Source organism: Sceloporus occidentalis, unplaced genomic scaffold (genome assembly GCF_023333645.1).
Source record: "Sceloporus occidentalis isolate IW3139 unplaced genomic scaffold, rSceOcc1.0.p SCAF_79, whole genome shotgun sequence".
Classification (NCBI taxonomy): Eukaryota; Metazoa; Chordata; class Lepidosauria; order Squamata; family Phrynosomatidae; genus Sceloporus; species Sceloporus occidentalis.
The window spans coordinates 2090481-2101871 of record NW_028317059.1 but is presented as its reverse complement, the minus strand read 5'-3'; the positions used below and the strand labels follow the sequence as shown (position 1 = coordinate 2101871).

The following is an 11391-nucleotide window of genomic DNA, read 5'->3' as shown; positions in this document are numbered from 1 at the left end:
TAAAAAAAGGAATGTTTTATCATAATGTAGGCGTCTACATTTTTATAAACAAGCAACTGTTATTTATATTGTAATACACCAGTGCAACCACAAGGTGTCACTGTGAACGCCAGACATTAAGAACAAAATTAAATCCCTCAAACTCATCATTACTATGAAGTGTATTTGTTAGTAAAATTGTGAGAAGTGAATCCAGAAGACATAATGGACATCAGAGACACATTTATGAAAATATACCTGCCTCGTGGTCATGTTTCATATAATTAACACGCATTCCCTCCTACATTTGTTTCAGGGAAGACCCTAAAACACCATGCAATATTTTTCCATTATTAGCAGCCTTGAGTGCCATTATGTTGGCTATAATTTAGAGTTAAAAACCCCAATGCATAGAATATTCAACTACCTGTTAGGTATATGGTATAGTCAACATATGGGGTGGTGGAAATGCCGTTGAATGCCTTTTTCATTTCTCTTGCTGTCTATTTAGTATCAGCTAGGGAGTCATTACAGAGAAAGGAAACCGGTGAGAAGAATATGCAAACAGTCAATGGACATTTTCTATTCAAAGACCAACTGACACACAACCATTGCTTTTAGGATATTCCAATTTCAGCACAGGTGGCTTATTATAAAATAAAATAACTTTTAAGCAATGTTATACTGGACTGTTCAATGCTGAAGTGGGAGAGCTCTGGGCCAGGAGGAGACCTTAGATTATGGCGTGCAGATGGCTCCCTCATACAGGGACCATTGATTTTAATGTCACAATGATTTTAAAGGATAAAGGAACCATCTGGTTACCGTAATTTAAATTCTTAAACGAGCCCCCTGGGTATGTGTTAAGGCTCACCCCGCAACAGAAGATAATTCACAATTCATGGTGTACTGCACTATAAAGTATAAGATTTAGAAAAACAAGTAAAAGATCTTGAAATTAATGAAGATTAAAATGTCATGCTTTGGATTTTTTTTTTAAAAAGTTAAAGAATATATAGTTTGCTTGATTCTTTTGATGGAGACATTTTACGCGATTGCATTTCTAACATCCTTACATCCTTATGACACGGTCACTAATTTTCCCTCAATACTATTATTATTATTTATTATTTTATTTACTATTTTATATAGCATTAATGAAAAGTTTTTTTCCGAACCCTACGGATTTAAATAAGTATTTTTTATAAACTCATCTTATATGAATACCAAGACCCAACAGGCCCACTGAGTTTTAATATAGGGAAGAATATGTCACTGGCCGAAAGAGTACAATATATTTTGTAATTTTGTCACACTCCACACTGTGCAACAAAAGGCATATATTACTGTCACAAAATAAATTATTACTTTTTATAATAAAGAACAATCAAAGTGCAACCTGACAAAAGTGGAGCAGTCAACAGGGCATTTATTACCCCTTTACACTAGACTTTGCTCTTTATATATTAATAAAACACTATGTATCTTCATAGGCAGCAACGTATTTATCTTCCTCGCTGCCCTAAGCCAGCACCACCAGCTCCCCCGGCATTGACTCTGTCTTTACTGCTGAGTAGCGAGATATGACATTATATCCTGGCGCTCTGCCTCTTAAGGGTGCCCCAGCCCTGGAAGCAGCATTCGGGGTAGCCTGTGCTGGCTTGGCACAGTCCTCCATAACGTGAATCAACTGGTTTGGGAGATTAGACATCTCCATTCTAACGAGCCCTTTGAGCAGTGGTGTACCAAGATGGCGACCTGACATCCATGTGGTGGCAGAGACCCTACCACCCACCAGAAACCTATCACCGCTACTGATTGGCTGACTTTGTTTTCACAGCTTTGATCTAGAATATTCCTTTATGCCTATATATGTATTCTGTTGCCTCTAGCATCAGTCAGGGGTATGGAGCAATGTGTGGTGCAGGTTACCATTCCTCCGGGCCAGTGTTATCTCACAGTTCCTGGACCCTTGAGCATACTAGTGTTGCTAAGTCAGGAAGAAAAAATAAATCATGGAGAAGCATTGGGGTGGTTCATTGGGTGTCCTTCTGTCTTCTTTAAAAGGGAGATTTTGGGATTCTTTGCAGAGGAATTGCCTCAGATGATTATAATCGAATGGGGGTCATGTGCATAGTTTGCTATCTATATGCTTTAAATACCCTTAAATGCACTGGTTTAATGCACGAGAAGACGTGAGCTGATGTTATCAAAGGGCAAAACCCCGACAAGCTCAGCGGTCCCCGACCAATATTCTGTAATTGACTGCATCCACAGGTCAGTTACAATACAATACCTGGATGAAAAAGTATTTGCGGAAAGCTGAGGTTTCTGTAAGAGACCTACTTTCAGCGAAGTTCCCTTTAAATCTGAAATTGAAAGACTGAAACTCATCAAAGTGTTAATGAAAAAAATATGCATACAGAGAAATGTAAGCAGCATGCTTACAGTGAGTGAGTTAGAAGAAAGTAGGGTGCCTTGGAGTCATGTAACCTGAGAAGAAGGAGTTTCTCCACAAGCCTTATATTATTAGCTGTCATTGCAAGTGACTGGCAGGGCTCGGAGTCGGGACTAGTAGCAGACCAGCTCATATCGCTTATGTTATATGATGGAAGCATTTAGCAGTCTTTGAATTCAACAATTCCCAAAGGAACTTGGAATTCAGGTGAGACCCTTATATTCGACATCAGAATCACACAAGAAGTCTGCGTGCATTGTTTGCATTGTTATTTAGCTTTTAACAATTTGGTAGTATATGTTTCATTTTGCAAAAAGGTATTTCTGCAATCCTTTATATGTACAAGTTAATAATGTGGGAACTGTAGCTTGTTCTACAATTCCCATTATTTTCAGCTAGGATCATAGATTGGGTTGCTAAGCAAAAGATCATGGGATGTGTTGTCCATCAGCAGTTGGATAGCTGCATATTGGCTTCGCATGGTCTATTTTGTTGCCCACTATGTCATTGTAGAGTAAAAGGGTCGGTACTATAAATATACTAATATAAAATATACTGGTTTGTGTTAAAAAAAAAATATATATTTTTTGTTAAGACCAAAGCTTGATGGATTGATGGAAACAAAAATTAGCTGTTGGCTAACTATTTAGCCTGAGTGCAATGGAGGTGATCCCATGAATGACATAAGTATTCAAGTATTCAGATCAATAGAGTGATATGATTCCCAAAAGAGAGGTGGGAAGAATGGGAAAACATATCCTAGGGAAGAGAAAGGAGGGAGGAGGCAGAGTGTAGAATTCATGTGACAGATTGCCACCTTGCCTAAAATACTTTACTGGTCATCCTTTCACCCCCTCCCCATCATTTTTACTGCCAACATGTGTGTGTGGGGGGGTTATCCCAGGTTCGATCCTGATGGTGGTATAGTGCAGGAGTAGGATATTTGTGTCGCAGTCACTCTTCTCCCATTTCCTGCATATGCATGAAGACTTAAGGTGCCACGTTATGGCATCATACCCTGCCACCATAACAGACAACATTGAACAAAGGGTATAGGTCTCCCTGCCCACCAGGCATAGGGACAGAGGTGGTAAAGAGGCATTGCACCCAGTAGTAAAATCACTGCTCCTATACAGTTAGTACATTTTTAACATTGATCTTTCTTTTCAGGAGGTATGCGGTACATAAAAGGGTACAAGCCTGCATCCAGCTAAAATGCAAACCTTAAGGGGTTTCAAGACCATCCTGTGCATTCTTCCTTCCTTCCTCTCTTTATTTTTTTCTTCTGGTTCTGATCCAGTTCTGTTAGACCTTCCATTTGTCACAGTTTGGAATGCTCCCACACGCCCATGCTTGGAAAGGTTTGGTGTAAAAATAGACTTGGATGTTTTTGATATTGTGATGAACCAGAACCACTCGTTCCTTGGAGACCAAGTGGTGATCTTCTATAGCAATCAGCTGGGCCACTATCCTTATTATGACCAGGACACAAAGCCTGTCAATGGAGGGCTACCCCAGAATGCCAGCCTTGAGGAACACCTGATGAAAGCAAGACAAGACCTAGAGGCAACGATATCTCGCAAGAATTTCAAAGGAGTAGCAGTAGTAGATTGGGAAAACTGGCAACCTCTCTGGAATCGCAACTGGAAACAAAGGATGTTATACAAACTGCGCTCCCTAGAACTAGTGCACCAGAAACACCCAGAGCTGCCTTTCCGAAAGGCTGTAAAAACAGCCAGGGTGGAATTTGAGGATGCCGGCCAGAAGTTCATGAAATCCACCCTGGAGCTTGCCCAAAGATTAAACCCTAACGGTTTGTGGGGTTTCTATGGTTTTCCCAACTGCTTCAACTATGAATACAAGGACTCTAGTTATAATTACACAGGCATGTGTCCTGTAAGTGAAAAACGCAGGAACGACCTTCTTACATGGTTGTGGAGGGCCAGCAGGGCTCTGTATCCTGACATATACCTGGAAAAGCAACTGAAGAAGTCAACGCATGTTAGATGTTTTGTGAAGCACAGGGTGGAAGAAGGTTTCAGAGTCGCTAAGGTGGCACCTGGAGTCGATCTGCCTGTGTTACCTTATGCTCGCATTGTGTATACATACAGCATGGACTTTCTCACTCAGGTAACCGTCAGCCCCTGTACACCATTTAAACGTGTTTATTCATTTATTTGTTCTTTCAAACATTATGTAAATAATACATTTATCTGATATATATATATATATATATGTATATATATATATACATATGCAAATTGTCGTCATTCACTCTAGTTATGTCCAAGTGAATACTGAATTAGTAAACACTGAACCTTTGCTCGTAGGGCTAGGTTCCTGCAAGCCTTTGGTCTCAAAAATGTCATCACCCAATTAATGCATAACCTTGTTGTATGTGTGTTTCTGTTTTAAGACACTCTATTTTGTACATTTATTTATTACAAATAATTATATGCAGTATACACATGCTGTACAGTACTCACATACAATAAATGCCTACTAAACACACACAGGAATATACTTAAACACACACTGATATACAGTTTATACAGTAAGACACAGATACACACACACTTTCACACTGGTTTTGTTGTTGTAGGGAGGAATGGTCACCAGCTCTCCTGGTCCCTTGCGGACTCCCTCACGTGCTGATTACGTCTGAGGGCAGGGAAATTATGTCATAACCCCACGTTCAGACCATGCCGGGACCCTAGCCAGGCCTAGACTGACCATCTGGCAAACTGGGCAAATTTCCGGTGGGCCACCGGCCAACAGTGCCTCACACAAACTCACCCGATCTGCTGCATAAAAAAGTAGTGAGCATCTACTGTCAGAGCTGCCTCTTCATCGTCAGTCTGGCCCTGAACCTAGCCCTAGGTCCTATGATGGATGGGTAGCAACCCTAAGTTTTCCCAATGATTCAGGCACCCCAGAAAGTAGGTCCTGGGCCGCAGCAGCATTCAAATTTTAGGAGCAGTGTCTACCTGTGTCTGCAATTTGTCAAACCTTCCATAGAATAACCATAATATCTGTTGTGTGTCTGAATTCCATTGTTGCTTCATATGTTCTGTGCAGGAGGATTTGATTCAGACAATAGGACAGAGTGCAGCACTGGGAGCAGCTGGCATCATCCTCTGGGGAAATACAGACTACAGTGTGAGCAAGGTAACTAATAACCAGACTTTCCCATAAAAAGTCACCACATTTTTACCCCATAGTATTCTTTTCTTGATAAATTAAGTTAATATGTATGGAGCGCCTCACTTAGTCAGTTACTCACAGGCTACAATGGCCATGCGCTTTCAGAGGGTCTTGGCATTTTTCCTTGGTAAAGACAAACCCCTTCACAACGTCCAGCCCAGTGAAGAACACTCTCCCTGAGGTAGGCATATCATTATCCGAGTCTACTATAAAAAGAAGACTTCACAAGAGCAAACCATTCATAAGCCAATAGAAAGGCTTAGATAGACTTAGAAAGCCCAATTCTGGAACAGCATTCTTTGGACAGATGAGACTAAGAACAACCTGTACCGGAATGATGGGAAGAAAAAAGTATGGAGAATGGCTTATCCAAAGCATACCACATCATCTGTGAAACATGGAGGACCAGAGAACATATATCTGTCTTTCTTCGATTAGCCCCAGGTTTGGAAAATGCTAGGGCTAATTCAGTTTATTTGACATTGACGGGGTCCCTCTGTCATCTTTGGATTGTGGTGCCCGGGGAAGAGGAGGAGCGGGAGAAAGAATGTGTATATGTGTATCCAAAAATTTATAGTATTAGAGTGAGGGAGAGAGGACCAAAGATACTGCTAATGAGAGGGAGGTGAGCAGCCTGTGTCTGAGGGCAAAGGAGACACAAAGAAGCCCAAGAACCAGCACAGGTTTCTCCAAACATGAGAAAAAGTGGGGTCGATACAAGGAGAAAAACAGCCAGATTCTGAGGCAGCCGGTGAAAGACAGAGCAGAGGAACATCTGGAGTATGGAGGAAAGTGTTGTTACTGTGACAAGATTTAGGAGCCTTCTCCCTATGTCAGTCTCCGGCTTCACCTTCTATTCAGTGCTGGGACAAGGAAGGGTTTGGAAAGGTCAGGTTGGCTTCTGTCCCCATCAGGGATTCCATGGTAGCGGTCAAAATTATCCGCAAGACAGCCATAAAGCCCCAGTGCCTTTCAAAACAAAAATAAACACATCTTCCACTCTGAATATTTCGAAATGAATCCTGTGGTATATCACAGAGTAGTATATTTTGCATCATCCTAAAATCACAAAGACTAAGGTCCTACATTGAGGTCACTGATTCTACTGACTCTCTAGAATAAGACAGACTTGGGTAACTAGGTGAGTAACTCAGTATGTCATCGCATTGATTTCAAACAAAAGACTTCAGTAATGGCTTTTTGAAGCTAAATAAACAGCAAAAAACCCATTTACCTTCTAAGTAAAAGGCACTGTTAAATACCGTATTGGCTCGAATATAGGCCGCACTTTTTTACCCCACTTTAAGTCTTTAAAGTGGGGGTGCACCCTATATTCGGGGTCTAGCTGGTAAGTCTAGGGGGGGGGACCTCTTGGGGGCAGAGTGGCAGCATATCTCAGGGGGGGATAGAGTGGCAGCATATTTCGGGGGGGGCACATCTCGGGGGCAGAGTGCATATCTCAGGGGGGGATAGAGTGGCAACATATCTCGTGGGGGGCAGAGTGGCAGCATATCTGGGGAGGGCAGAGTGGCAGCATATCTGTTCCACTAAGTGTTTTTTTTTTTACTAAGAAATTTTTTTCTTTAAAAAAGCACCTAACTTTTGGGGTGCTGCCTATATTCGGGTGCGGCCTATATCCGAGCCAATACGGTATAATTGATTGATAACTAGTGTCATGCCCTAGAGGGAATTTCGCTGGCATTTTGCACTTATGTCCTTGAGCCATACCTCGATTAGCCCTTGAGCTTGTAATTACATACCGTGCATTGTTGCAAATTGCAAATTAATTTTGCAACGAAGGCAAATTCCAGTACGTTTAAGTTTTGCAATGAGCAGAAATAAAAGTCAGGGTCAGAATATCTTGGTTGGAATATCTTTGTCCTGACCTGTGTTTAGTCCAGGGCAATCGTATGTTTTTCTAAACCTTTTTCTAAAGGTAAAAAAGGCAGTCAAGGTAAAAATTCTTTCTACTCTCACTCAGGGTCACTTGGTGCCCTCAAGAAAAACAGTTTATACCCCAGATGTTTACCGCTGCCCTTAATATCTAGTAAAATATATGATCAAGCAGCACCAAAGTATGGAAAAAAAAAAATCAGTGCATATATTTTTGGTATACATGAATAGTCGCACCAATGATTAGATATTTTATATGTCTTTTTGCTTAAGTTGTCTTTAGTTGGAATGCTCTTTCTTGAGTTATACAAACTAAATTCAAATTTTATTTTGGGGAAACTAAACAATATTATTTCCTACCTCAAATCCTTCATGCAAGGCCAATGATCAATGATGTCTTCTAGAATAGCCGGCTTTTGTAATGTCAAGAAGTTCTATTTGAAGCATTCATAAAATGTACATAAAGTATATATATACAAAATAATGTTCTTTGATTTTTGCCACAAACTGTATATTGAGGTCTATAGATTACATATATGTATATATTTTGTAAATATAGACTGACCAGCGTTAGGCAGCAAAAATCATAAAAACTTGATGATAGACACAATATTTCCATTTTGATACAGACCGCAGAAAATTTAAAGAGTTCAATATTTATTTGACTTAATACAGAAATTTTAATTTTTAATAGTTAATGCTACAAATTTTGTTTTTTGAGCTCCTTGGTCTTCATGGCGACGCTTGCTTGGTGGTGCTCCATGATCTTATTTACATATGCACGCATCACTTCATTTCACTTCACCAATTTGGACTATTTTGTTTATGTCCGTTTCATGAAATGCAAGTGTACTGTGCTCACTGGAGACAAGTATAGCAGCATTGGTTCAATTTACACATTAAATGGCATTTTGTATGAAATATTGCAACTCCATGTGCACCTGCAATATAGTTTCACTAAGAGGTTTTGCTAGAAATTGTAGTTATCATTTTTCCATCTTGTATGAATATTTCTTTAATCTTTATCAAGCTGGTATTTATTGGAATTTACAATTACCGTGTGTCTGTGTCACTGTCCTTTACCTAGGAGTCCTGCCTTGCAGTGAAGTCCTATGTACATGAGACCTTAGGTAAATACGTAAAGAATGTGACCAGAGCAGCGATCCTGTGCAGTCAGTCCAGGTGCGCTGGTCATGGACGCTGTGTACGGAAAGATCCTTCCTCTGATGCCCATCTCCACCTTGACCCCAAGATCTTCAACATCACAAACAATCCTCTCAAAGAAGGACTCATTGTGGATAACGCGAACTCCAACGGGAACCTCAGTCAGACATGGACACAATTCCAGTGTCGCTGTTACAAGGGCTGGAGGGGTACAAATTGCACAGAAGGGGCCAGCACAACACAACACATATGAGATTGGTTATAAACTACAGACCACAAATAAACCAGCTCCTCGGCTCCTTATTTACACAGCGGTGAATATACAAAACTTACTTTCCATTTATAGTCGGTTACCATGAAAAAATATTACTACGTAGATATTGCACAAATCATAATAAAACAATTTTAAACAATCGTAGTTTGTATTTGTATTTATTTCTTTTTATTGAATCTCTACACATGTATTTATTTCCCGAGCGTCCTCTTTCTACTGCAAGCTTCTTTTTTTGTGTCTTCATATTGCTTGTTACAAAAAAATACAAGAGCTCTGGTTTGTTTTGCCCAATAAATGAATTAGAAATGTATTTCCAGTGTTAAATATAGCATGATACGAGTATTTCACGCTTTACCTGTAACATGTATAACTGTCCTATCAATGGGGACGGCCTGGGTGGTTGATTACAGTACTGAGCTGTGCAAGACACTTTGTTAAGCCCAGACAAGCGTCGTCAAGCGAGCTATTCAAGATTTTAATGGTCAAGGTCTCTGTAATATATTTAATGACTTCTGGTTAGACTTGTCTTGAGATTCATGTTACTTCTGACTGTGAACGTTGGTTGTTTACCATTGTTTACCACAAAATCAACAAAATCAAATCAACAAAAAGGACAAAAAATAAATCAATAAGCAATTGACCCATCCCAATCGACCCATTCATGAATGGTCAGCCCACTGTGACGGGTATATAGACATATACCTAAACAAGAGACCCAAGTAGTCTTGAAAGCATGCAATCTACTGCAATTCAGTTAACCAATAAATATGTCACTGTTTCCAAATTTTCTTTCTACAATAAAATTATAAAGCTCCATACAATTAATAAATGTTCAAGATAATAAATAGGAATTATAATATCCCTCAGCTAGGATTAACATCATCAATATTTTCTCCAACTGGTAGATTATTTTGTTGTTTGATTATTTGAACAAACAAAATAAGTAACATCAAATAAAAAAAATAACAACAAACAAACAAATGACCCCTCTCAGGAGCGAGAAATCATGCTAGGAATCGACTGAAGCAGAATAATCAGCATCACAGAGTTTGTTCTAGTATAAGGAAGCGCCAATATTTTAAAATAAAAAAAAAAAAGTTGTTAAAAATGATACAATCTATTAAAATGATGCATAACATTTTTGAACTTTGAATAAAATGTACTTACTGGAAAACAAAAAAATAAAGTGAAAAGCCTTCAATGACATGCTGACCGTGCAGAAATACAAAAATGCTTTGGTAACCAGTCTTTCTAGGAAAAATAAATTTTTTTGCTGTTATGCGAAGGTAGACACACTGAACATGCACATACTTCATCAACGCAACCTCTCTATAGATTTTTTTTCACTAAGTTAGGGGACAAAGGATTAAATATACTATGACACTGAAAAATAACACATCTCTGCATATAGGGAGGTAACCACAAAGAATATACATTTGTGTATATGTGTTATTACACACCAAGTTACTGCATACAATAACACATGGGCGATAAGTCATTAAATACACTGGGAAAAGTATTATATGGATGCCTTAGTATTCAGCCTTTAATGAAAAGAATTTTAGGTGCCGTGTTATATTATATTAATATATTATATTAACACGGTGTTAATATTAAGTGTATACTGTAGTCAGAGCCGGCCTTAGGTGTTCTGGCGCCCTGTGCGGACTACTCCTCTGGCGCCCCCCCATCCCAAAAAAAGAAAGGAATAAAAACTTGTAACAAAACTTGTAACAAAACCCCAATCACTATATACTACGCCAAACATTGATGTGGTCTAGGCCTACCACTTAATTGTCTGGCTTAGTAGTAGGGATGCACCGAAACGAATTCTGGACTGAAACCGAAAGTGCAGCATTTACCTGGCCAAAACCGAATATGACCCCCCCAACACCATAAAAAATCTAACACTTTTATTTAAAGTAAGTAACACACCAAAATAGGACAAAACAATTAAATAATATTATATATACCGTATTGGCTCGGATATAGGCCGCCCCCGTATATAGGCCGCATCCTAAAAGTTTGGTGCTTTTTTAAAGAAAAAGTTTTTTTCTTTAAAAAAGCACCAAAAAAACATGCTGCCACTCTGCCCCCCCCGAGATATGCTGTCACTGTCCTCCCTCCCCGAGATATGCTACCACTGTCCGTCTCCCCCCCCCGAGATATGCTGCCACTGTCCCCCCCCCGAGATATGCTGCCACTGTCCTCCTCCCTCCCCGAGATATGCTGCCACTGTCCTCCTCCCTCCCCGAGATATGCTGCCACTGTCCTCCTCTGCCCCTCGAGATATGCTGCCACTGTCCTCCTCTGCCCCCCGACTTACCGGAGCTGACTCCCGGGTGTCTTGCGAGGCCGGCGGGGGACATCTACGCAATACGCGTATACAACTTCCGGTGCCAGATGTGCCGGCACCGGA

General features: G+C 40.0%; 1 protein-coding gene across 1 annotated transcript; it reads left to right on the top strand.

The window, feature by feature from the left end:
• The first annotated feature begins 3652 nt into the window (after positions 1-3652).
• LOC149285390 (hyaluronidase-1-like) lies at positions 3653-8951 on the top strand. The gene is made up of 3 exons (XM_089495341.1): positions 3653-4567; positions 5516-5605; positions 8622-8951. The coding sequence occupies exons 1-3, from the start codon at positions 3653-3655 to the stop codon at positions 8949-8951; spliced, it is 1335 nt and encodes a 444-aa protein (XP_089351467.1).
• Positions 8952-11391: the final 2440 nt, after the last annotated feature.

Excerpts from the sequence above, each read along its gene's own strand:
- LOC149285390 (XM_089495341.1), top strand. The coding sequence starts at position 3,653 with ATGCAAACCTTAAGGGGTTTCAAGACCATCCTGTGCATTCTTCCTTCC. Across the intron at positions 4,568-5,515 it reads GCATGGACTTTCTCACTCAG|GAGGATTTGATTCAGACAAT; the intron begins GTAACCGTCAGC and ends TGTTCTGTGCAG. Across the intron at positions 5,606-8,621 it reads CAGACTACAGTGTGAGCAAG|GAGTCCTGCCTTGCAGTGAA; the intron begins GTAACTAATAAC and ends TCCTTTACCTAG.